General features: G+C 40.3%; 1 protein-coding gene across 2 annotated transcripts in view; it reads left to right on the top strand.

The window, feature by feature from the left end:
• Positions 1–27,731, top strand: part of DOCK3 (dedicator of cytokinesis 3) — a 664,292-nt gene that overhangs the window by 510,287 nt on the left and 126,274 nt on the right. For both annotated transcript variants that reach the window (XM_032290004.1, XM_032290005.1), the window contains exons 15-21: positions 13,113–13,237; positions 14,734–14,896; positions 15,417–15,523; positions 16,092–16,263; positions 16,934–17,031; positions 21,504–21,587; positions 22,601–22,701. In XM_032290004.1, the coding sequence (XP_032145895.1) occupies positions 13,113–13,237; positions 14,734–14,896; positions 15,417–15,523; positions 16,092–16,263; positions 16,934–17,031; positions 21,504–21,587; positions 22,601–22,701 (850 nt within the window). The remainder of the gene's footprint in view (positions 1–13,112; positions 13,238–14,733; positions 14,897–15,416; positions 15,524–16,091; positions 16,264–16,933; positions 17,032–21,503; positions 21,588–22,600; positions 22,702–27,731) is intronic.

The raw sequence follows: 27,731 nt of genomic DNA on the forward strand, positions 1-27,731 counted from the left end.
GCAGGCTCTAGAAGGTGGGTAATAACAAACTTCTCTGAGCTAAAGGAGCATGTTCTAACCCAATGCAAGGAAGCTAAGAACCTTGAAAAAAGTTTAGATGAAATGCTAGCTAGAATAACCAGTGTAGGTAAGAACATAAACAGCTTGATGGAGCTGAAAAACACCAAACGAGAACTTCGTGAATCACACACAAGTTTCAATAGCTGAATCGATCAAGTGGAAGAAAGGATAGCAGAGATTAAAGATCAACTCAATGAAATAAAGTGAGAAGGCAAGATGAGAGAAAAAAGTGAAAAGAAATGAACAAAGCCTCCAAGATATATGGGATTATGTGAAAATACCAAATCTACATTTGATCGGTGTACCTGAACGTGATGGGGAGAATGGAACCAAGCTGGAAAATACTCTTCAGGATATTATGCAGGAGAATTTTCCCAACCTGGCAAGGCAGGCCAACATTCAAATTGAGGAAATACAGAGAACACCACAAAGATATTCCTCATGAAGAGCAACCCCAAGACACATAATCATCAGATTCACCAGGGTTGAAATGAAGGAAAAAATGCTAAGGGCAGTCAGAGAGAAAGGTTTGGATACCCACAAAGGGAAGCCCATCAGACTCACAGCAGATCTCTCAGCAGAAACCCTATAAGCCAGAAGGGGGTCAATATTCAACATCCTTAAAGAAAAAAATTTTTGGCTGGGTGTGGTGGCTCATGCCTGTAATCCCAGCACTTTGGGAGACTGAGGCGAGCAGGTCATGAGGTCAGGAGATCAAGATCATCCTAGCCAACATAGTGAAACACCATCTCTACTAAAAACACAAAAAAATAGCCGGGTGTAGTGGCACATGCCTGTAATCTCCAGCTACTCAGGAGGCTGAGGCAGGAAGTGGAGGTTGCAGTGAGCTGAGATCATGCCACAGCAGTCCAGCCTGGGCAATAGAGCAAGACTCTGTCTTGAAAAAGAAAAAAATTTTCAACCCAGAATTTCATATTCAGTCAAACTAAGCTTCATAAGCAGAGGAGAAATAAAATCCTTTACGAACAAGCAAATGCTGAGAGATTTTGTCACCACCAGGCCTGCCTTAAAAGAGCTCCTGAAGGAAGCACTAAACATGGAAAGGAACAACCAGTACCAGCCACTGTAAAAACATATCAAATTGTAAAGACCATCAACACTATGAAGAAACTATATCAACTAATGGGCAAAACAACCAGCTAGCATCAAAATGGCAGGATCGAATTCACCGATAACAATATTAACCTTAAATGTAAACTGGCTAAATGCCCCAATCAAAAGACACAGACTGGCAAATTGGATAAAGAGTCAAGACACATCAGTGTGCTGTATTCAGGAGACCCATCTCATTTGTTTGTTTGTTTTGAGACAGAGTCTCACTCTGTTGCCCATAATGGAGTGCAGTGGCATGATCTTGGCTCACTACAAACTCCACCCACTAGGTTCAAGTGATTCTCCTGCCTCAGCCTCCCAAGTAGCTGGGACTACATGTTTATACCACCACACCTGGCTAATTTTTGTAATTTTTGTAGAGATAGGGTTTCTCCACTTTGGCCAGGCTGGTCTTGAACTCCTGACCTCAGGCGACCCAGTACTGGCATACTGGTCTTGAACTCCTGACCTCAGCCTCCCAAAGTGCTGGGATTACAGGCTTGAGCCACTGTGCCTGGCCTCAGTTGAATTTTAATGCTCTATTAAAAGCTTATTTGCTTTTGTTGTTAATGGCCAGGCCCCGCCAGGCTAGACCAAACTGATGATGATCACTTTAAATATCACTTATTTGGAGTTCTTCATGGTGGTTCACTAAATTCTCTCATCGAAATCATTTGCCAGCACATACACAAAGGGTTGGGTAGCCTGGGCATAGAAGTCTATGTGATGGGTTCTAGCTGCCGTCCAACTTTCCAGGCTATGCCCAGATTTATTTTCTGTCACCTTCATTCTCTCTCCACAGAGAACAAAGCCTCCAAGTATATGGGAGGCATATATATAAATGCAGAGCAAGCTGCTATGCACAGCCCTCCTCTTCTACTCAGGTACACAGGAGAGTCTTTTGGATGGGAAACATAGGATAGTAGATCAATTATATTTTTCTCTAAATGCTAGAGAGACTTCATGCTTATGAAAGCTGTTGTAGGGGTAATGACCACCACAGGATGCTTCTACCTTCCTGTTATGACATGCTTCTTAGCTCTTTCTGTGCTGGTAATTAGGAAAAGAGCCCAAGCATAGTCAGGCTTCTTGATTATGGAAAAAAAAAAGTTACCAAAATTGAAAAAGAATAAATTGTTACCAAAATTGACCTGGTAATCTTTTAAAAATTAGATATCTGGGCTCATGTGGTGGAGTATATTCCAAAAGATATACTTAAAGTACTTCCTTTCTCTTAAGAACTTTGCTAAGATTTGGTTATTAGCTTCCAGATAGTCTTCACATACTCATCGGATTAAAACCAAGTGATCAGAGACTAGAAAGGAACAAGCTTCAGTCAGAAATGTATTTCAGCAAAATTTGATTTCAAGTTACATTATTGAAACCTCATCTGTGGAAAAAAAATCTTTTTAGGGTATTCTGCATCTCTTCATATCATTGGCACACAGCTGGACATGACTGTGGAAATATGCAATTTCAAGCATTGGTGAAGCAAGCTGAGGTTAAGCGTTTTCCCTCCCGTGGTCAACTAAGGGACCATCATATGATTTTCCCCACAAGGCAGAAATACGGGTATTCCTGGCAGGCCCAGGGTGGGGCTCTGAGCCTGCTTTTGAAGTACTAAGTGCTATAGCTGAAAGTAAGGACTGATTCATAGGCAGAGCAGCCCTTTTGCATAATCTGCCCCCTCTTCCACCCTTTCTCTTCCTGAGGAAAGAACTTTGCACCGATGACCACTCTCAGAGTTGTGGGCAGTTAACAACTGGCATTCCCCCTAAATATGCCCCAATATACTGTCAGAATAGGTTTTCAGTCCCTGGGCAAAGTGATAGGACTGTACCTGCAGGTCCTATTGGAGCAACAGAAAAAGTATGCAAGAATGTTTTACACTGTGGTTTAAAAACATTTATAGGAATGTTTTACATTCCCTATCTTGGGAAACAGTGACTGTGTTAAGAAGCCCTTTGGGGAGTCTTTCTCAAACCCTGGCCACACCTCTACCTGTAGCTAGGCTACTTGAGTTGCAGCAGTCCCTCAGCTCTCACAGTGCTGGTGTGACCAAGTTACAAGAAATTGCAATTTCATCTTCTTGACCCATGAACATGTGGAGAAATAACAAGGAAAGAAATGTCAGTAACTGTGACCATGACAGTGTGATAAGTCTGATAAAGTAAACTGAAAAATTAGAAGTATTCATAAACTGTTATCCTTATTTTAAAACTATCCAGCATTTGGCAGAAGCTATCAAACACTCATGGAAAGGTCTTTTTTTTTTTGGTCAGGGTGGCCCAGATAGGTCTTTGTCAAAGCATAGTGGCAGAGCTGTAAGGGAGAGTTCAGACAGACTCTAGCCACACTAGTAACTGACATGCAATTTCTAAAAAGATCTTTTTGGCATTCTACCATTGCTTTCCATGAGAGTGTACATACATAACATAGGGACGCTGTGAGCATGAGATATTCTGCTCTGCCATAACTGAGGCCATGACTACACATGAGTTCTGCTCACAACCCATGGTAATGAGCAAGAGGCAACAGTGATATTGCTGGTGTTCTGGGAGCCAACCCAGGAAATGCCATCTTAGATTATAGAAGAACAAATAAATATGGGAAATTTAGCCTTTTTTTAAAAAACTGAACATTTGTTGATCACCATATTTCTGTGGATACTTTTTCTTTCCTTCTAAACTCATTTTAGTGAAGTACAAAAGCTAAAATAACTCTATGGCACATTTTTAGTTTTTTCCTAGATTTTTTTTTTTAAGAAGATGGGCAAGAAAGACAAGGACAAGTGTTACAGGTAAACAAACTGATGTTAACATTGTTTCCTGTGACTCCTGTGTCAGAATTAACTATGATAAAACTTTAAAGAAAGCCATTAGCCAAAGAGTATAACCTGAAAGGAATGATTTAAAACCTCTAGCAGCTCAGGTCAGGTGCAGTGGCTCATGTCTGTAATCCCAGCACTTTGGGAGGCCAAGGCAGGCAGATCACTTGAGGTCAGGAATTTAAGACCAGCCTGCCCAACATGGTGAAACCCCATCTCTATTAAAAACACAAAAATTAGCCGGGTGCAGTGGTGCACACCTGTAATCCCAGCTACTCAGGAGACTGAGGCAGGAGAATCGCTTGAACCTGAGAGGTGGAGGTTGCAGTTTGCCAAGATGGCACCACTGCCATCCAGCCTGGGTGACAGAGAGAGACCCTGTCTCAAAAAATAAAATAAAATAAAACGTCTCACTCGGCTGGGCATGGTGGCTCAAGCCTATAATCCTAGAACTTTGGGAGGCCAAGGCAGGCAGATCACCTGAGGCCAGACTTTCAAGTCCAGCCTGGCCAGTATGGTGAGACCCCATCTCTAAAAATATACAAAAATTAACCGGGCATGGTGGCACACACCTGTAGTCCCAGATATTCGGGAGGCTGACACATGAGAATTGCTTGGACCCGGGAGGTGGAAGTTGAAGTGAGCCAAGATTGCACCACTGCACTCCAGCCCGTGTGACAGAGCAGACTCTGTCTCAAAAACAAAACAAAAAACCTCTTGCTCAAGAAGGGACTGTACCCTTCTTCAGACCATGCCTAAACCAGCAGAGATGTGCCACCACCTGCTATGGCTCTCTTTCTTTGCTTTCCTGGAAAGTCTGTACCCTGTAGTCAGTGGATATAAAGGGCTTTGTCATGGTTCTTTGGGTAGTACAATGGTTTAACCTGTTTTCTAAGCCTTGAATTTCTAAGGTTATCATTGACTGTAGGTGATATGAGCCAAATTTCATATTAAATGGTCTTCTGTCTTGTCATCAGAAGCCCATCTATGATTTATTATGTTGTTCTAACAGACGACTAAGGTTTTTCCTAAAGCAGTGGTTCTCTAACCTTAGTGTGCTTCAGAATCACTGGCAAGGCCTATAAAACACAGATTTCTGGCCCACCCCAAGAGTTTCCAATTCAGTAGGATTGTAGTGGGACCCAGCAATTTGCATCTCTTACAAGCTCTCAAGTGATGGTGATGCTGCTGGTCTGGGATCCCCTTTGAGAACCATGTCCTAGAAAGTTCTCTGCTTATGGATGTTTTTCCCCTTCTTGATTCCCTTTTCTCAATTACTGCTCCCCTCTGGACTGCCCTGAACATATCTATTAGAAGACAGCTATGCAGGCATAGCATCCTTTTAGAGGACCCTCTAACTCTTGCCCTTGTGCTCTGTCCTTTTCTTTGACTCCTGACAAAAAATATGCATGTTTCATCACTGGCCTTCAAGTGATGTTTCTTTCTTTTCCTGTTTGTCTTAATTGTTCTTGTTTTTCTCTGTGCTGTTCCTTCATTTTTGCCCCATTCTTTCTGATGCAGAGATGAAGATAGTTGGGTGTAAGTTCTCTTTTGTGTGTTCTGTCTGCTTATTGCCTGCTTTGTTCTCATCTTCATTTGTTTCATGGAATGTTGCAATACTGGGGTGGGGTATCATGTACATATTAATAATCCTCATCAGCCTCACCTTCTTGGGTAACTGACAAGACATAAAAAGAAAAGCTACCAGCCCGTCAATAACACTGTGTATTACTTTGAGTATTCACTTAAGATCTGAAGAAACTTGGGACATATTGGAATGTTTAGAAAATCTTAGCAAGCTTAAGGTGTATAGATACAGGAAAAGATTTTTTATGAGACTGATCAGTTACATTCATTGAAAAGAAAAGGAATCATGCTTACTCCAAGCCACAAGGAATCAGAACGGCAGAAAGCTTCTCTTTTTGGCTTTCTTGGGACACACTTCTCATGAAAAGACAAACAGAAACATGGTTTTTGGAAGAAAGCTTTCCTCAAGGGGAGTAATGACATTATTTACCACAAGTGGGTTAATAGCACTGGTCAATCTGAGTGTCAGATGAGGCTATGGCATTGTATCTAAGGAATGCTTTAAGAATAAGCCCATCTAGTCCCAAAAGAGGTTGGAAGATCATCACATCCCTGACCCAAGAAAGGAAAAACTGTATATAGCGATGTCACACTATGCCCATACCTCTCATCCTGTTAGAGCAAAGAGCATCACTGACTTTGTTGCAGTAGAAACCAGAAGTATGACACCAAAGACATGATGAGAAAAAGAAAGAATCCTTTTTTGGGTACTCTAAAGAACTCCTCTCAAGAGTCTCTTTTTTTTTTTCTTTTGGCCTCTTCCTCAAGAAAATAAGAACTCCTCCATTGGTCACATACCTAAAACCGTCCAGGTTGAATGGTAGCTAACATGTCTAACATCTCTACATTTCCATGTATACTCTTAGGAGACTTCCTTCTCTTCTTCCAAGAGATAGGCTTGGTCTCATTCCGATTATACTGAAAGAAAGTCAGTTCTCATCTTACATGATCTTATGGAAGAGGCCAGGCATGGTGGCTCATGCCTGTAATCGCAGCACTTTGGGAGGCCGAGGCAGACAGATCACTGAGGTCATCCTAGCCAACATAGTGAAACCCCATCTCTACTAAAAATACAAATTTAGCCAGGTGTGGTGGCGGGTGCCAGTAATCCCAGCTACTCAGGAGGCTGAGGTAGGAGAATAGCTTTAACCCGGGAGGCAGAGGTTGTAGTGAGCCAAGATTGCACCACTACACTACAGCCTGGACAACAGAGCAAGACTCCATTTCAAAAAAATATATATATTATTGTACTTGAACCCAGAGCCGCCTCCATATGAAGTGTGAGTAATTTATACAGAAGGAATGTGAATATAATAAAGAAGCCAAGTCAGATTTTGACTGGCCAAACTTGTTTGGGCCTTCCCAGATTATTTCTGCTGGGATGGAATTCCACATAGGCTAGCACTAATAAAACATTTGGCCCCAAATTCCAAGTAGTGCTTGAGATTCTCTTGCTGACAAATGTTCTGATGCCTGGCTGGACTTCAGAGGTTGGGATACCTCTGAGATTGCTCTCAAAAGAAACTTGAAAACACATCATGAACTGTCTTTCTCCAGAGTCACTAGTATGCAGGTCTTCAGGGGGTCAGACCGGTCTGTCACAGTGCTCCCTAATCTATCCCCCTAAGATTTCTGGTGGCCGAACAGCACTGTTTACTCTTAAGACCACACACACCATAAGGATCTCAGAGTATTCAGGCCAATCCCTATCATAATAAGATAGCCTCAGGTTCATTACCTTGCTTTGTCCCAGTAGCTGTTTAGGCACACAGGAATCTGTATTTTTGATGTGCAGTTGCAGTGTAGTGCAGCTGTTCTACACGCATAAACATCCAAGCCAGGTATCAGTAAACTATAGCCTATGAGCCAAATTCAGCCAACAGTCTATTTTTGTACTTCTTGCTAGCTAAGAATTTTTTTTACATTTTAAAAGTGTTGTAAAAAGAAAGAGTACCTGCCAGACACGTATGTAGCCCACAGAACCTAAAATATTTATTATTTAGTCTTTTACAGAAAAGGTTTGTTAACTTCTAGAAACTTAAGTGCCCAGTTTCCTGAGTGCAGCTGTACCAACAGATCCTGTGAGACTGTGAAAGGGGCAGATATTTTATTCTGAGGCCCTTTTATAAGAAAAAACTCAAATCATTCCACTTCATTCAAGAAACTCTGTTGGATGTCACCCAAGCACTAAGCACTCAATGTAAGGCATTACTGATGCTGTAAGGTGCTCTGCCAACCTTAGGAAGCATGGGGCACTTAACAAAGGGAGTCAGGGCTGCCCAAGGTCCTTCCTTCCTAAAAAGGAGACCCATCATCAGGGCTACTCTCAGAAATACCTACTCCTACTTCTTGCAGAAGAGACTCGCCCTCTCAGCACTCCTCCATGCTGCCTAAGAGCTTCCCAGTCCCCCACCCCTAACCAAACTCCATCAGTGTCCTCCCAGCAGACCTCCTAGTGTTAAACAATGAAGAACATCAGGATCACTTGGTGATTTTTAAAAAAATAGATGTACACAAGACCCACTGGAATCTCAAGGTGTGAATGCTAGAAATCTGTTTTCAACTAGTTCCCCAGGTGGTTCGAATACAACCAGCCAGACTGTGGTCTGCAAACTAACATCCAAAACCACTGCTCCAGCTTTCTCTTTCTCATCTTCATTGTAATGTGCCTGCCCTCATGCCTCTCTCTCCTGATAATATTTCCTGGAAGTTGGTGCCAAAGTTTACAGGAGCCTCTCGGAAACAGAGCCTTAACCCAAAGGCATGATCCGACTGATAGGTTTTATGAACTTATAACATGCAATAGGGACAGCTAAAGAGCCGGGGAACTATGGAAGGCTATCTGTAAGGCAGGCAGACAGGTAGGCCTGGGTCATTAGATCCCTGAAGCTTTTCACAGTTGCTTCCGCTTATGTTTTCTTCTAGTTCCAAGAGAATTAGTAGAGAGCTTGATTGAAATGATCCCCCAGAGAGATTTTGACAGGAAGCCTCTCCCTCTCAGCAACATTAATTTTCACAAATTGCCATTCTTGAAATTGAAACCATAATTGCATAATTGCAACCCATAAGCCCAATAACCTAATACCTAACCTGGCTGAGAGTAGTTCTAGAATAGTCTAGGCAGGTCTGTTCTCCAAATAAAGAGCAGCTAAAGACCTGATGAAAATAAACTACTGCAGTCTGTAACTCAGAGGGTACAATTACTTGTGTTGATAAATTTTCTCAGCTAGATGACCACCAAGGGCATTCTGTTTTTTTAAAAAATGAAAACTATAGGAATATATAACTTAATCCTTCCATTTTGAAACTGGCATTTTACCTTAAAATGCCCTGCCCAGAAACCGTGAGCATACTCTGTATAATCAACACAGATCAAATTCTTTCATTAATAACCTCCAAGACATTGTCTAATTTTATTTGTTTATTTTTAAAAGTGTCTCGCTCTGTCAGCTAGATTTAAGTACACTGGCAGGATCATAACTCATTGCAGCCTCAAACTCCTGGGCTCAAGCAATACTCCCTTCTTAGCTTCCTGACTAGCTAGGACTATAGGTGCACACTGCCATGTTTAGCTAATTAAAAATAAAATTTTTTTTGTAGAGCCTCGCTGTGTTGCCCAGCTAGTCTAGAACTCTTAGCCTCAAACAGTCTCCCCACTTCAGCCTCTTTATAATCCAAAGCAGGGATTACAGAGATGAGCTACCATGCCCAGCTCCTAGTTTTCTATTAGTATTCTATATACATATAAAACTAGGAAAATTTGAAAATGTTTCATTTGAAGGACATGTTATTGGTTAACCTGTATATAGAGCCACAGGGATTAAAAATGTTTGTACAGCCTAGAATAATGTTCCTGGTAGCCAATAGGTAACTGCTTTTAAAAAGCCACATAGATTATTTTGAGAATGACTTCCAGAGAGTTCAAACCAGGGTGATATTTAAACCAGGCACCTATTCTTTTTTTTTTCTTTCTTAAACAGAAATTGTAACCATTTATTTGATTGAGATTTTTTTTTAATACTTTAAGTTCTGGGGTACACGTGCAGATCTTGCAGGACTGTTTATAGGTACACGCATGCCATGGTGGTTTGCTATCTCCGTGCCCCTGTCACCTACATCAGGCATTTCTCCCAATGTTATCCCTCCCCAGCCCCCACTGTCCCTCCCCTAGTCCCCCACCCCCCAACAGACCTCAGTGTGTGATGTTTCCCTCCCTGTGCCCATGTGCCCTCATTGTTCAACGCCCGCCTATGAGTGAGAACATGCGGCCAAGCACCTATTCTTAGATTAAGCAAACAAAAGCCAAAATAGACAAATGGGACCTAATCAAACTCCACAGCTTCTGCACAGCAAAAGAAACAATCATTAGAGTGAATCGGCAACCAACAGAATGGGAAAAAATTTTTGCAGTTTACCCATCTGACAAAGGGCTGATATCCAGAATTTACAAAGAACTAAAACAGATTTACAAGAAAAAAACTAACAAGCGCATTCAAAAGTGGGCAAAGGATATGAACAGACACTTTACAAAAGAAGATATACACGAGGCCAACAAACATAGGAAAAAATGCTCATCATCACTGGTCATCAGAGAAATGCAAATCAAAACAACATTGAGATACCATCTCACGCCAGTTAGAATGGCGATCATTAAAAAATCTGGAGACAACAGATGCTGGAGAGGATGTGGAGAAATAGAAACACTTTTACACTGTTGGTGGGGGTGTAAATTAGTTCAACCATTGTGGAAGACAGTGTGGCGATTCCTCAAGGACCTAGAAATAGAAATTCCATTTGACCCAGCAATCCCATTACTGGGTATATATCCAAAGGATTACAAATCATTCTACTATAAGGACACGTGCACACGAATGTTCATTGCAGCACTGTTTACAATAGCAAAGACCTGGAACCAACCCAAATGCCCATCGACGATAGACTGGATAGGGAAAATGTGGCACATACACACCATGGAATATTACGCAGCCATCAAAAACGATGAGTTTGGGTCCTTTGTAGGGACATGGATGAACCTGGAAACCATCATTCTCAGCAAACTGACAGAAGAGCAGAAGATCAAACACCGCATGTTCTCACTCATAGGTGGGTGTTGAACAATGAGAACACATAGACACAGGGAGGGGAGCACTACACACTGGGGTCAGTTGGGGGGAAATAGGGGAGGGACGGTGGGGGGTGGGGAGCTGGGGAGAGATAGCAAGGGGAGAAATGCCAGAGGTAGGTGATGGGGAGGAAGGCAGCAAATCACACTGCCACGTGTGTTCCTATGCAACAATTTTGCATGTTCTTCGCATGTACCCCAAAACCTAAAATGCAATAAAATAAATAAATGGGATAAATCAATAAATAAAAATTTAAAAAAATAAAATTTTCTAAACTATTTGACTCAGAAAAGGATAAAAATAAAAATTTAAAAATTAATTTAAAAATTCTAGACTATTCACTTTGTGCTAATTTAAATTTAAGTATTACTTAAATTCCATAGAAAAACTAATGTGCAATTAAGACTTTTCTAAGAAGCCTGTTTCAATTGTTTAAAATTCAGGTATAGCTAACTCTGATTTATCCCACTGTAATAGCAATAACCTGACTTTAAAGGAGAAAGTTAAAATGAAGAAAAATAGCAATGAGCCATAGTAAAGTTCTCAGTTAAGTTTGGATGTTACTTTCAGGACTGACTTTATTCAGCCTCTGTCCTGACAGTAGCAAACTGATAAATTTGAGCTTCCTTTCTTGTTCTACCTGTCTTCCCCACCCAAACCTACCCTGTACACCTGAGCACTCTAAATAGTATACTAGGAGGCCCCAAGCAGCAACGTCCAAAGGAAGTGGACTAAGATTCTAGACTCATTAGAATTCAAAGCAGCGGCACTTCCTAACCCAAGGGTCTGTGTAGATGTGGTCCTCCAGGCTATCCCACATATGCAACAGTGGCATTTTGATATGATTTTCAAGATACATTTTCTTCTTCCTTCATGGTAACATCAAGGTTGCTTGTTTGGGAAAGAAGATGGCTTTCACACATTAGGGAAAGATCTCAGGGCTCTCGAGGAATGGTTAATTGCTTGTCATGACTTTTCTTCCCCACTTTAGCCATAGTATTTTAAGAACCTTCATTATGCAGCCAAATAACCATGATTTCAAGACGTTGTACCCCGGTTAGGAAAATGACCTGAATAATGGAAGGACTAGTCACAAAGACCCCTGAAATCCTCAAACATGTGCTAGTCCTGGTCTATTCCTGTTTCATGCATGAGAGAAACTCAGATGCTTCCATTATTAGAGAGGTAGTCAGTGCAAAAAAGAGAGCATTGTCATTTATCTCTGACCAAACCAGAAAGCCCACATGCTAACCAAAAGCAAACCCTGCCTCTATCATTGTGATTCCAAATAATAACATATTTAAATGTACCAGTTTTTCAAAGAACTGAAGTAGAAAAAACACCTGGTTTCTGAACTGGCATGTTTTGCAAGTTGTTTCATTATTTTTCATTTGGTTTCTTTAGGCTGCTAACACATTTTCACTTTGGTCTTTCCTATTTTCCTTTGCCATTTTCTTCTTTTGAAGTTTGTTGCTCCCACAGCTTTTACTATTTTTTTTTTGAAAGTCAAAAGCCCTTCTTTTGTTCATGTGAATAAAACCGGTTATTTTAAAGATTTAGGATCTTAGAGCAGCCTAAATACACCCTTATACATGAACAGGCAACACTGTCTCCCCTCGACCATCACCCTAAAAAGGCAGATGTAACTTGGGTCATTTTAGACTTGAAGTTTGAGCTTCTCCTCCCTAGTGTTGAACAACAGAGATAGGCAAAATGGGCTGGAGTCAGAGCACAGGGAAGCAAAAGAGCACAACATGTTGCCTCATTGCCTTACTACCTATGCTTCTGAAAAGTGATCTCCCAGCACACTTGCAAACAAAAAGAAGAAAAAGCGACAAGTAGTCCAGTGACCTCTACCTGTCACTCCAGCAGGGAATGAGATTTGGAACAAAGTCTCCAAATCTTTGGAAGGAAATTAGTGTATTCTCCAGTCAGACTCAGAAAGGATGGGGATTGCAAAAAGAAGGCATATAAAAAGTATAAATCTATCAAAGAGAAACCCTTCTTGAGGGAAAAGAAGAAGGATTAGTAGTTAAGACATAGGCATGTTAAAATGTTATTCCTGTTGATTCTAGAATCTTCCCTCTTTGGGAGGCTTAGATTATAGCCATTCTCCTGGAGGGAGATAGACTGAATAGTCTGAGTGTCTACAATCTGAAAGATTCCCCACCCTTGACAGGGTGTGGTGAACATCTTTAGAATTCGGACTTAGAGAATACATGACTAACCAACCTGAGTGCTGCTGCACTGATAATGGTAAAATGTCCATCGTTATTAACCAAGCTTGGAATGCCCTGAGCGCCCACCCACCCCAGAAGATCCAAATGCTAGCCTAGTTCTCTGTGAAAATGGGGCAGTATGGCTTCTGGAGTCATAAGGATGTGGCATTTCTTTCCCCGCAGGTGATATCCGCAATGACCTGTACCTAACCCTGGAGAAGGGAGATTTCGAGAGAGGAGGAAAGAGTGTACAAAAGAATATTGAAGTGACCATGTATGTGCTTTATGCAGATGGAGAAATCTTGAAGGTAAGGCTTGCCAGTCAGTCAATTGGGATGGAGGATAATCCTATGATAATTCTCTGTGGACTTTATCCAGAGGCCCATTCTCTTCAAGTAGGATTAAAATCACCCCATATGTCTTTTTCTTTGCCTTTTTCTTTCTTTAGGAAACCCTAAAGTGAGCTTTGATAATGACTTCCAGTGTTGTACAGCCATTGCAGAAATTTTTCCTAGTATCTGACCTGAATCCCTCTTGCTCCATTTTAGACCTATTCCCTCTAGTTCCGTCCTATATGTTACCTCTCCTGCCATTCCGCCTAGCATAGAGCTGCCTACTTTTGGTAACTTGTTAGGTCCCATTCTGCCTTTTTATTCTTGAGCTAATACAGAAAGTTGTATTTACACTTTGGTCAAGGATGGAACTTAGTCACTTCCTGGTACTAAGTTATAGGACAAAGAACAGCAGACTCAGGCCCTGGAAGATTAAAGGCAATGTAGTACAAGTATCCTCTGTTATTCTCCACTGAAAGTGAAGACTTGGAGTGCTGTTTTCCTGTTGCACATGAGTTTTCTCTTCAGTCATGTCATGGTAAAGTCTGCGGTGAATAACACAGCATCATTTGCCTCCCACTTGGTAGAAGGCAAGTCAGTGTTGTGCAAACCTTGCTTCTGTGTGTTGGCCGCCACACTGTGAGATAGAACAGGAATGATCATTCCCATTTGACAGAAAAAGATAAAATTAGTCAAAATGATTTTCCAGATCAGGACAGAAATAGAGGAGAATGTTGAAATAATAGTAGAAACAATGATTTGTGTGCCATTTAAAAAACTCCAGAACCTAAGTCTGTTCACTATTTGCAAGGAGAGCGCCAGTGACAGGAGAATGGTCAGCTGATCACATCACCCCTGTGTGGACTGGGACCTACTCCTGAGTATGTGGCCCAAAGCTTCCTGTTGTCCAGACAAGGGCATGAGCAGTACTGAGACTGCATCTTCATGGCAATATTTGGGAGATGGGTTAAGTTAAATCTGGCCTAACTTGTTCACATCCAAAGAAAGTCACCCAGGAGTGACCTAAAATGCCAGTCCAAGTGTAGGACTCAGGACAATTAGAAAACAGGCTCTCTCCACTTTGTAATTTAATTTTTTTTCTGATCTGGTAAAATGTTACATACAGTTGAGTTCTCTCATGCAGCTTGTTGTTTCTCTCCTTAGTGAGAATGAAGAGCCTACCTTAGTGATTTAATGCACCACCCTGCTTCTCTCCCGTTTTGTTGAGGAGTACGTGTAGTTACTTTCACCCCAAAGAAAACAAGGAGAATCGTGACTGCTGATTTCATATACCATCTACATAACTGCTTCAAAAGTATTGAATTTAAGTAAAATGCATTTTCTCATCTCATAGATTTTGCTTAGTGCAAAAATTAGACCTTTAAACAATAGAAAGAAAAGTGTCCTAGTGACACAGAAATCCAGACATTCCTACCAGGAAAATGACATCTTATTTTGTTTCTTTTTTCCAGGATTGCATCAGCTTAGGTTCAGGAGAGCCAAATAGGAGTTCCTACCACTCCTTTGTCCTCTACCACAGTAATAGTCCTCGCTGGGGAGAAATTATCAAATTGCCCATCCCCATTGACCGGTTCCGGGGCTCCCACCTGCGCTTCGAGTTCAGACATTGTTCTAGTAAGTTAGATTTCCCCCCACATTCCCTTGAGAATATTAATATAACTCTCTCCTCTCTGGAACAGAATTAAGTGGATCCTTATTATTTGGGCAAGAAAATGAGGAGTTGGGAATAAACGGATATTCAGAGATGGGATGTCACCAGAGGCTATTTTTGGGACGGTAAAAGCAGTGATTCAAAACCATAGAGTCTTGTCTTGGCCCTTCCTAGTGTCTGAGATTATTATCCATTGTCATTCTTCTTTGAATATCCCTTTGTACCATGATTAAACTGCTTATTAAAGAGACCCTGGTCATCAAGACCAGCAATTTAGTTTCTTTTTGGGTCTAGGTAGCCTATATGCTGTGAATATGAATAGAAGCTCATTTTGGTATATTTCTTATCATTCCTGCAGTCAGGTTTCCACCTAGTTAATGAAAGAGGTGAGACACAAGAGCGTAGGTAATAAGCACAAGGAGAATTTCAATGAGGAAGCAGAGTGGAAGGCAAGAAACAACTAATACTTGGCTCTGATTGCAGCAAAGGACAAAGGAGAAAAGAAACTCTTTGGCTTTGCCTTCTCACCCCTGATGCGTGACGATGGCACCACTCTCTCAGATGATATTCACGAGCTTTATGTGTACAAGGTATGAGGCCTGGCTGTCTTTCATCCCCACCCCTCACCCCTCACTGAGGCCACTCTCTCACATGGTTCTCAGTTAGGTGGTTTTCACTGGGCAGGCCAAAGGACCCAGGGAAGTGCACTGGTGGGTGACATTGGGACATCTGTGGGCAGGTCTTCTAAGAGCAGTGGCCTTCCTCCCACAAGTAATGCCAACAAGTTCTTTGTTTTCTACTTCTCACTTACTGGATGGAAATCCATTACCAACCCCTTATTGCCATTGCGGTCTTGTTTAGTATATTCTTAGGCCTGCTGTTTGACATCATGGTACTGTCAGCTGTCACAGCATAACTGCCACCCAAGATTACCTGCACATCTGGTGGCAACCACATTGCCCTACCATATTCTGTTTAAAAGGCACATGAGCTGTTCTAGGGAGTTTCTGAATAGAAAGCACTCTTCCAAGAGTACCTGAAGCCCAACATTCAGCCTTAGGAAGATGAGAGCAAATATCAGCCCAGAAATTCCCTAGAACCTGGTTTTTGCATGTTGCATGGCTCAGGGGACTTTTTTTTCTCCATTTTTGCCTACAGTGTGATGAGAATAGCACATTTAATAACCATGCTCTGTACCTCGGCCTGCCCTGCTGCAAAGAGGACTACAATGGCTGTCCTAATATCCCTTCTAGCCTCATCTTTCAGCGCAGCACCAAAGAATCTTTCTTCATCTCCACTCAGCTCTCCTCTACCAAACTCACGCAGAATGGTAGGTGATAGTGCCTGCAGGGTGGTGTCCTCCACCTTCCTCTGTTGTTCACTCCACATTACTAGTGCATGTGAAGAGAGGCAGAAATCGTTCCTTTTTCATGCCATAATAATGGGCTTCTTTTCATTTGAAGTTGAAGGAATCACTCAGCAACAGCAGCCTACAAGGTTCCCCACGGTTTTAGTAGCTTCACAGTACACATCATAGATGTGTCTTTGGCCTTGATCTCAGTCTGTGTTGATGCTTGCAGCTAATTCTGTCCCTCTAGATTCCACCTGTCCTTGACTGGGAGAGTCTGGACCTTGCATGACCTCAGAATAGCCAGGGTCAGGCGAGGTGCAGTGGCTCATGCCTGTAATCCCAGCACTTTGGGAGGCTGAAGTGGGTGGACCACTTGAGGTCAGGAGTTTGAGACCAGCCTGGCCAACCTGGTGAAACACCGTCTCTACTAAAAATACAAAAATTAGCCGGACATCATGGTGCATGCCTGTAATCCCAGCTACTCAAGAGGCTGAATCAAGAGAATCACATGAATTTGGGAGATTGAGGTTGCAGTGAGCCGAGAATACACAGCTGCACTCCAGCCTTGGCCATAGAGTGAGACTCTGTTTCAAAAAAAGAAAAAAAGAAGAGTAGCCAGGGTTCATCATCTTTTGGGCTTGCTTTCTAGTGGACCTCCTAGCTCTGCTGAAGTGGAAGGCCTTCCCAGACCGGATCATGGATGTACTAGGGCGGCTACGGCACGTCAGTGGGGAGGAAATTGTTAAGGTATGTCTTCCACATAATTTAATCATACTGAATGAGGAAGAATCTGGGCAGAAAACCCTACTTCATTCATCATGAATTTTGCCAGTAACCCTCTGAGACTGTTTCATCAGAGTGTTGTTGTTGTTGTTGTTGTTAGCTTCCTTTTTCTCTTTTTGAATACTTTTATTTTTAACTGACAAATAGTAATTTTTTATCTTTATGGGATACAATGTGACATTTTAACAATGTAGACTATATGTTCACAATGCAGAATGATTGAATCAGGCTAATTAGCAAATATATCAACTCACGTTCTTATCATTCTTATCATTTTTGTGGTGAAAATATTTAAAATCTACTCTTAGCAATTTGAAATACACAAGGCATTTATTATATCACCATACTGTGCAATAGATCACTAAAGCTTTTTGTTTTTCCCATCTAACTGATACATTGTACCCTTTGAACAACGTCTCCCCTTTCTCTAGCCACAACCTTTCCTCAGCCTCTGGTATTCCTCATTGTATTTTCTACTTCTATATGTTCGATTTTTTATATTCAGCATATAAGTATAATCGTGTGGTCTTTCGGTGCCTGACTGACTTCACTTAGCTTAATGTCCTCCAGTTCTGTCCATGTTGTCGCAAATGACAGGATCTCTCTTTGTAAGGCTGAATAGCATCCCATCGTGTATATATGCCATGTTTTCTTTTTTTATTTTATATTTTCAACTTTTATGTTAGATTTAGTGTGTACATGTGCAGGTTTGTTACATAGATATATTACATGATGCTGAGGTTTGAGATATGAATAATCCCATCACTGAAATAGTGAGCATAGTACCTAACAGTTTTTCAACCCTTGCCCCCATCCCTCCCCACTCTAGTAGTCCGCAATGTCTACTGTTACCATTTTTATGTCCATTAGTACCCAATGTTTAGCTCCCACATAAAAGTGAGAACATGCAGTATTTGGTTTTCTGTTCCTGCTAGTTTCTGTAATGGCCTCCAGCTGCATCCCTGTTACCGCAAAAGTTATGATTTTCTTCTTTTTTATCTGCATGGTATTCCATGGTATATATGTACCACATTTTCCTTTTTTTTTTTTTTTTTTTTTTTTTTTTTTGAGACGGAGTCTTGCTCTGTCACCGAGGCTGGAGTCCAGTGGTGCTATCTCCACTCACTACAACCTCCCCCTCCTGGGTTCAAGCGATTCTCCTCCTCAGCCTCCTGAGTAGCTAGGACTACAGGTGTGTACCACCACGTCTGGCTAATTTTTGTATTTTTAATAGAGTTGGGGTTTCATCATGTTGGCCAGGATGGCCTCGATCTCTTGACCTCATAATCTGCCTGCCTCAGCCTCCCAAAGTGCTGGGATTACAGGCATGAGCCACCACACCCGGCCTATGTACATTTTCTTTATCCAGTTTGCTATTGATGGGCGCTAGATTGACTCCATGTCTTATGTTATTGTGAATAGTACTGGGATGAATATATGAGTGCATGGTCTTTTTGATAGAACAATTTTTTTTCTTTCAGGTACATACATAGTAATAAGATTGCTGGATCAAATGGTAGTTCTAAGTTTTTAAAATAAATCTCCAAACTGCTTCCTAAAGGAGCTAAACTAATTTACATTCCCACCAGCAAGGTGTAAGAGTTCCCTTTTCTCTGCAGCTTCACCAGCATCTGTTATTTGACTTTTTTGTTTGTTTTTTGAGATGGAGTCTTGCTCTGTCACTTGGGCTGGAGTGTAGTGGTGCAATTTCGGCTCACTGCAACTTCTGCTTCCTGGGTTCAAGCAGTTCTCCTACCTCAGCCTCCCAAGTAGCAGGGATTACAGGTGTGAGCCAACATGCCTGGCTAATTTTTGTATTTTTACTAGAGACAGGGTTTCGCCATGTTGGCCAGGCTGGTCTTAAACTCCTGATCTCAAGTGATCCGCCTGCCTCAGCCTCCCAAAGTGCTGGGATTACAGGCGTGCGCCACTACGCCCAGCCTTTTTGACTTTTTAATATAGTCGTTCTGACCAGTGTGAGATAGTACCTCATTGTGGCTTTAATTTGCATTTCACTGATGATTAGTGATAATGAGCATTTTTTACATATTTATTGGCCACTTTATTGTATATCTTCTTTTGAGAAGTGTCTGTTCATGTCTTCTGTTCACTTTTTAATAGAATTGTTTTTTGCTTGTTGAGTTGAGTTCCTTATATATTCTGGATATTAGTCCTTTGTCAGATGCATAGTTTGCAAATATTTTCTCCCATTCTGTAGGTTGTCTGTTTACTCTATTGATAGTTTCTTTTGCTGTACAGAAACTTTAGTTTAATTAAGTTCCATTTGTCAATTGTTTTTGTTGGAATTGCTTTTGAGGACTTAGTGATAAATTATTTCCTATGGCCAATGTCCAGAAGGGTGTTTTCTAGGTTTTCTTCTAGAATTCTTATAATTTGAGATCTTACATTTAAATATTTAATCTGCCTTGAGTTCATTTCTGTTCATGGTGAAAGTAGGGATCCAGATTTATTCTTCAGCATGAGTAATGTACTAGCTGCAGCATATCAGTGGGAAGGAAATTGTTCATTTCCACACAATGTAAACATACTGCCTGAGGAAGAATGTTTCTTACTTTCACCTTAACTTCTTCTAGCTAGCTATCTCAGCATCATTTATTGTTTTGCCAGTTATCACACTCTTTTTCATGTTTTTTTTTTTTAATTTTAATAGTTGTTGGGATGCAGGTGGTTTTTGGTTACATAGATGAGCTCTTTCATAGGGAATTCTGAGGTTTTGGTGCACCCGTCACCCAAGCAGTGTACACTGTACCCAGTATGTTGTCTTTTGTCCCACACCACCTTCCTAACCTTCCCCCTCTGGTCCCCACAGTCCATTATATCACTTTGTATGTTTTTGCATCCTCATAGCTTAGCTTCCACTTACAAGTGAGAAAATACAGTATTTGGTTTTTTATTCCTGAGTTACTTCACTAAGAATAGTGGCCTCTAGCTCAAGTTACTACAAAAGACAGTATTTCCTTTTTATGGCTGAGCAGTATTCCATGGTATGTATGTGTGTATATATACCACATGTTTTTATCCACTTGTTGGTTGATGGGCACACTTAGGTTGGTTCTCTATCCTTGCAAATGCTAATTATGCTGCCATAAACATGCATGTGTATGTATCTTTTTCATATAATGACTTCTTTCCCTTTGGGTAGATACCTGGTAGTGGGATTGCTGGAATGGCAGATCTACTTTTAGTTCTTTAAGGAGTCACCATACTGTTTTCCATAGTGGTTGTACTAATTTACATCCCCACCAGCAGTACAAAAGTGTTCCCTTTTCACCATATTCATACCAACATCTGTTGTGTTTTGACTCTTCAATTACGGCCATTCTTGTAGGAATAAGGTCGTATCTCATTGTGGTTTTAATTTGCATTTTCCTGATGATTAATGATGGTGAACTTTTTTTTCATACATTTATTTGTTCACCACCTTGGTTAGATGTATTTGTATATCTTCTTTTTGAGAAATGTCTTTTCATGTCCTTTGTCCACTTTTTGATGGGATTATTTGGGATTTTTGCTGATTTTTTTGAGTTCCTTATAGATTCTGGATACTAGTCCTTTGTTGGATGCATGGTTTTCAAATATTTTATCATACTCTGAGGGTTGTCTGTTTACTCTGCTGATGTCTCTTTTGCTGCCAGCACCATCTATTGAATACGGAATCCTGTCTCTGTTGCTTATTTTTGTTGACTTCGTCAAAGATCAGATGGCGGTAGGTAGGCCATTTTATTTTGAGGCTCTCTGTTGTGTTCCATTGGTCTGTGTGTCTGTTTTTGTACCTGTATGATGCATTTTTGCTATGTAGCCTTGTAATATAGTGGGTGATGTGATACCTCCAGCTTTGTTCTTTTTGCCTAGGATTGCTTCGGTTATTTGGGCTCTTTTTTGGTTCTGTATTAATTTTAGAATAGTTTCTTCTAATTATGTTAAAAGTGATGTCAGTAGTTTGATAGGAATATGTTGAATCTGTAGATTGCTTTGGTCAGTATAGGCATTTTAACAATATTGATTCTTCCAACTCATGGGCATAGAACATTTTTCCATTTGTTTGTGTCATTTATTATTTCCTTCAGCAGTATTCTGTAGTTATGCTTGTAGAGGCCTTTCACCACCTTGGTTAGATGTATTCCTAAGTATTTTATGGGTGTGGCTATTGTAAATGCAGTTGCATTCTTGATTTGGCTCTCAGCTTGAAGTCTTTCTTGGGGCCCTTTGGGCTATAAGCCAACACCTCAAGTCCACCTAGTAATCACTTAGCTAGGTGGAGGCTCATGGTACTAGATGATTTTTAAGTGGTATTTTGAGGTCCTAAGAGAGAGATCTTTCACCTTTTTATTGGAATTTAAATTCATTGGTTTGTGGAAGTTTGACTGCATATAAGGTCCTGATACCTGAGCCCTCTGCTTTCTTTGTTGTTTCAGTTTCTGCAGGACATCTTAGATACACTCTTTGTGATTTTGGATGATAATACAGAGAAATACGGCCTGTTGGTTTTTCAGTCACTGGTAAGTCACTTTCCTGACTCTTTACTTTTATTAATTATTCCTGTCATATATTTCAGAAAATTTAAGGGAAGCAATTTATTAGAGTGAATCAGCACAAGATATAGATATTTCCAATAGAAAAGGGACTGAGTGTTGTTGCCCCAGGAAGTCCAACCAACCTACCAGGCAAATCAAATTTGAAGAATATAGCATAATCAATTCCAGGCCTTGGCTTTGTAGTTTCTGGATCTTCAGTCTCATCACTATTGCAGTATTGCCTGGCCCCTGAAATAGTGACTTCCATGAGGTCAGAAACCCAGAGAGTAGTAGAAATCAAATAGTCCATTTTTTCTCTTGCAAACTAGGCTATAACCATCATGAAGAGAGTTCCAGAGTCTATACAGTTGTTTCAGAACCAGTCTCAGAAGACTGGTCAATGAAAATAGATGGTGTATTTTGCTTAATATGTCCAGTCCCACGGAGAGCCATACATTCGAGGAGAGTTAGATACTCCAGTTGGCCTGATAGATGGGGAGAAGAGATGAGAGTTGCAATGGGTACTTGCATAGTTTGCCCTTCCAGCTCTTCTTCCTAATTTCCCTGTCCACCAGCCCCATTTCTGAAGGCCACAGCCTTTCATAGGCTGATTTGGCTCAGAGAACAAGCTTTTTTTCCTCTCTTTTCCAAGTTTTTGGGGATACTTTATTGTTTATGCCATCTACACACATGTTGTTTTGCCTTTCCCCTATCTGTATTGTACCACCCAGCATTATTGTGAAGGGAGAGGCTCACAGTAAACACAGAAAGTGACTGATGAGCCCAGGTCTGAATTAGGAGGCTGCGGTGTTTGAAAGAGAAAAGACAAGACAGAAATACAGACACAGAATGGAAATCTTACATTCATTACCTGTAAGGAATGCTAGAAAAAACACTGACAATTTGCCATGCTTTGGAGAAGGAAGACTCTGTTTCTCACTGGGAATAGATATGAGGCCTTCAGTGAACCTTGATGACTTGCTGTCCATATCTCCCAGGTGTTCATCATCAACCTGCTCCGAGACATCAAGTATTTTCACTTTCGACCTGTGATGGACACATATATCCAGAAGCACTTTGCTGGAGCTCTAGCATACAAGTAAGTTTCTTTTATCATCATTAAGTCTTGTGTTTGAGCAGAAATACAGACTTTTAAAAAGTTTAGCTGCAGCTACCATTTAAAAAGTTCAGCTGACTTTTTAAAAACCTTATATTTTTAATTGTGATAAAATACACATAACATAAAATTGACAATCTTAACTATTTTCTGAGTGTAGGGTTCGGTGACATTAAGTATATTCACATCATTGTACAACCATCACCAGAACTCTATTCATCTCCAGAACTCTTTTCATGTTGCAAAACTGAAACGTTGTTAATTGTTGAAAATAACTCCCCCCAAAACCTAAAATGCAATTTAAAAAAATAATAATAACTCCCCATTCTCCCCTCCCCATCCTCTGGCACCCACCACTATTCTACTTTCTGTCTCTATGAATTTGATTACTCTAGATACCTCATTTAAGTGTAATCACAGTATTTGTCCTTTGTGAGTAGCTTATTTTACTCAGTATAATGTCTTCAAGGCTCATCCATGTTTTAGCATGGGTCAGAATTTCATTCCTTTCTAAGACTAAATAATGTTCCGTTTAATATATTTACCACATTTTTTAATTCATCTATTCACCCATCTGTGGACACTTAGGTTAATTCTACTTTTTAACTATTGTGAATACTGCTATGAATATTGGCATACAAATATCTCTTCAAGATCCTGCTTTCACTTCTTTTGGGTATATACAGAGATGTGAGATGGCTGGATCATATAGTCATTCTATGTTTAACTTTTTGAAGAAACACCATAGTATTTTCCATAGCAGTTGCATTGTTTTACATCCTGACAGTGCACAAGGGTTCCAGTTTCTCCACATGTCACCAACACTTGCTGCTATTTTGTGGGGTTTTTTCTTTTTTTTTTTTTGAAACAGTCTCACTCTGTCACCCAGGTTAGAGTCCTGTGGCATGATCTTAGTTCAGTGCAGCCTCAAACTTCTAGAATAAAGTAATCCTCCTGTCTCAGCCTCCTGAGTAGCTGAGACTGGGTGCATGCCACCTGCCTACCTAATTTTTTTGACATTTTTTTGCAGAGAAGAGGCCTTGCTGTTTCCCAGGCTGGTCTCAAACTCCTGGCCTCAAGCAGTCCTCCTGCTCCAGCCTTCCAAGGTGTTGAGAGTATAGGCATTGAGCCACCACACCCAGCCTATTTTGTTTTGTTTTTTTTTAATTTGTTTTTTAATTTTATTTTAAGTTCAGGGGTACCTGTGCAGGTTTGTTATATAGGTAAATTTGTGTCATGGAGGTTTGTTGTACAGATTATTTCTTTACCAAATATTAAGCCTAGTACCCATTAGTTATTTTTCCTGATCCTCTCCCTCCTCCTGCCCTCCATCCACCCTTTGATAGGCCTCAGTGTGTTTTGTTCCCCTCTATGTATCCATGTGTTCTCATCTTGTAGCTTCCACTTAAAAGTGAGAACATGTGGTATTTGGTTTTCTGTTGCTTGGTTAGTTTGCTAAGGATAATGGTCTCCAGCTTCATCCATGTTCCTGCAAAATACATGATCTCATTCTTTTTAATGGCTGCATGGTATTCTATCGTGTATATGTGCCACATTTTCTTTATCCAGTCTACCGTTGATAGGGATTTAGCTTGATTCCATGTCTTTGCTATTGTGAACAGTGCTGCAATGAACCTATGAGCGCATGTGTCTTTATGATAGAATGATTTATATTCCTTTGAGTTTATATGCAGTATTGGGATAGCTCAGTCACATGGTAGTTATGTTTTTACATCTTTGACTGCTTTCCACAATGGTTGAACTAACTTACACTCCCATCAATGGTATATAAGCATTCCTTTTTCTCTGCAGCCTTGCCAGCGTCTGTTATTTTTTGACATTTTAATCATAGCTATTCTTGCTGGTGCGAGATGGTATCTTGTGATTTTGATTTGCATTTCTCTAATAATCAGTGATGCTGAGCCTTTTTCATATGATTCTTGGCCTTTGAAAACTCAGGTCCCTTGTCCATTTTTTTATGTGGTCGTTTGAGTTTTTTTTTTTTTTAAATAAATTTAAGTTCCTTATAGTTGCTTTATCAGATGCATAATTTGCAAAAATGTTCTCCAGTTCAATAGGTTGTCTGCTTACTCTGTTGATAGTTTCTTTTGCTATGCAGAAGCTCTTTAGCTTAATTAGATCTGATTTGTCAATGTTTGCTTTTGTCACAATTACTTTTGGTGTCTTTGTTATGAAACCTTTGCCCATTCCTATGTCCAGAATGGTATTGCCTAGGTTGTCTGCCAGGGTTTTATAGTTTTGGGTTTCATGTTTAAGTCTTCAATCCACCTTGAGTTGATTTTTGTATGTGACATAAGGAAGAGGTCCAGTTTCAATGTTCAGCATGTGGCTAGCCAGTTAGTCCAGTGCCATTTATTGAATAAGGAGTCCTTTCTCCATTGCTTGTTTTTGTCAGCTTTGTTGAAGATCAGATAGTTGTAGGTATGCAGCCTTATTTCTAGGCTTTCTATTCTGTTCTGCTTGTCTATGTGTCTGTTTTTGTACCAGCACCATGCTGTTTTGGTTATTGTAGCCCTATAGTATAGCTTGAAGTCAGGTAGCATACGCCTCCATCTTTGTTCTTTTTGCTTAGGATTGCCTTGGCTATTCAGGCTCTTTTTTGGTTCCATATGAATTTTAAAATAGTTTTTTCAAGTTATGTGAAGAATGTCAATGGTATTTTAATAGGAACAGCATTGAATCTATAAATTGCTTTGGGCAGGATGGCCGCTTTAAAGATATTGAATCTTTCTGTCCATGAGTGTGGAATGTTTTACCATTTGTGTCATCTCTGATTTCTTTGAACAGTGTTTTGTAGTTCTCCTAGTAGAGCTCTTTCACCTCCTGGTTAGCTGTCTTCCTAGGTATTGTGTGCTGGGGGGAGAAGGGCAATTGTGAGTGGGATTGCATTCCTGATTTGGCTCTTGGCTTGACTGTTGTTGGCATATAGGAATGTCGGTGATTTTTGCATGTTGATTTTGTATCCTGAGACTTTGCTGAAGTTATCAGATTAAGGAGCTTTTGGGCTGAGACTGTGGGGTTTTCTAGCTATAGAATCAGGCTAGAGTGGAGTGGCACGATCTTGGCACACTGCAACCTCTGCCTCCTGGGTCCAAAGGATTCTTCTGCCTCAGCCTCCCAAGTAGCTGGGACTACAGGCCTGGCTGATTTTTGTATTTTTAGTAGAGACGGGGGCGGTTCACCATGTTTGTCAGGCTGGTCTCAAACTCCTGACATCAAGTGATCCACCCACCTCAGCTTCCCAAAGTGCTGGGATTACAGGCGTAAGCCACCACGGCTGACCGATAAAGCCTACTTGATTGTGGTGGAAAAGCTTTTTGATATGCTGCTGGATTTGGTGTACCAGTACTTTGTTGAGGATTTTTGCATCAATGTTCATCAAGGATATTGGTCTGAAGTTTTGTGTTGTTGTTTGTTGTTGTATCTGTGCCAGGTTTTGGTATCAGAATGATGCTGACCTCATTTCTTTGTGCGTTTGGTACAATTCGGCTGTGAATCTGTCTGGTCCTCACCTTTTTTTTTTTTTTTTTTTTTTGGTAGGCTGTTACTGACTCAAGTTCAGAGCTTATTACTGGTCCATTTAGGGATTTTATTTCTTCCTAGTTCCCTCTTGGGAGGGTGTTTGTATCCATGAATTTATTTATTTATTCTAGATTTTCTAGTTTATATGCATAAAAACGTGTTCATAATATTCTCTGATGGTTATTTGTATCCCTGTGGGGTCAAAGGGAGTATCCCCCTTTTCATTTCTGATTGTATTTATTAGAATCTTCTCTTTTTATTCTTTATTAGTCTAGCTAGCAGTCTATCTATTTTATTAATTTTTTCAAAAAAAACCCCTGGATTTATTGATATTTTAAATGTTTTTGTGTGTGTGTCTCAGTCTCCTTTGGTTCAATTCTGATTTTGGTTATTTTATGTCTTTTGCTACTTTGGGGATTGGTTTGCTCTTCGTTTTCTAGTTCTTTTGGTTGTGACACTAGGTTGTTAAATTGAGATCTTTCAAACTTTTTGATTTGACATTTAGTGCTATAAATTTCCCTCTTAATACTGCCTTACCTGTGTCCCAGAGATTCTGGTTTGTTGTATTTTTATTCTCATTAGTTTCAAAGAACTTGTTGATTTCTGCCCTGCCTTAATTTCATTATTTATTCAGAAGTTATTCAGGAGCAGGTTATTCCATTTCCATGTAATTTTATGGTTTTGAGTGAATTTCTTAGTCTTGATTTCTAATTTGATTGCGCTTTGGTCTGAGAAAGTATGATTTTAGTTATTTTGCTGAGGAGTGTTTTGTGGGCCAATTGTGTGGTCAATTTTAGATTATGTGCCATGTGGCAATGAGACAAATGTATATTCTGTTGCTTTTGAATGGAGAGTTCTGTAGATGTCTTATCAGGTCCATTTGATCTAGTGCTGAGTTCAGGTCCTGAATATCTTTGTTAATTTTCTGTCTTGATGATTTGTCTAATACTGTCAGTGTTGGTGTTGAAGTCTCCCTCTATTATTGTGTAGGAGTCTAAGTCTCTTTGAAAGTCTCTGTGAACTTGCTTTATGAATCTGAGTGTTCCTGTGTTGGGTGCATATATACTGTAATACCCTTTGTCTTTTTTAATCTTTTTTGGTTTGAAATCTGTTTTGTCTGAAATCAGGATTGCAAGCCCTACTTTTTTTCCATTTTCCATTTGCTTTGTAGATTTTTCTCCATCCCTTTATTTTGGGCCTATGTGTGTCACTGCATGTGAGATGGGTCTTTTTGAAGACAGCTTGGTTTTTTATCCAGCTTGCCACTCTGTGCCTTTTAATTGGGAAATTTTGCCCATTTACAAAGTTAGTATTGATATGTGTTGATTTGATCCTTTATCATGATGTTAGCTGGTTATTTTGCAGACTTGTTTATGTAATTGCTTTATAATGTCATTGGTCTGTGTACTTGTGTGTTTTTGTCATGGCTGGTAATGGTCTTTTCTTTCTGTATTTAGTGCTTCCTTCAG

The sequence above is a fragment of the Sapajus apella genome, unplaced genomic scaffold (genome assembly GCF_009761245.1).
Source record: "Sapajus apella isolate SASKATOON/1434 unplaced genomic scaffold, GSC_monkey_1.0 scaffold23, whole genome shotgun sequence".
In the NCBI taxonomy this organism is placed as follows: domain Eukaryota; kingdom Metazoa; phylum Chordata; class Mammalia; order Primates; family Cebidae; genus Sapajus; species Sapajus apella.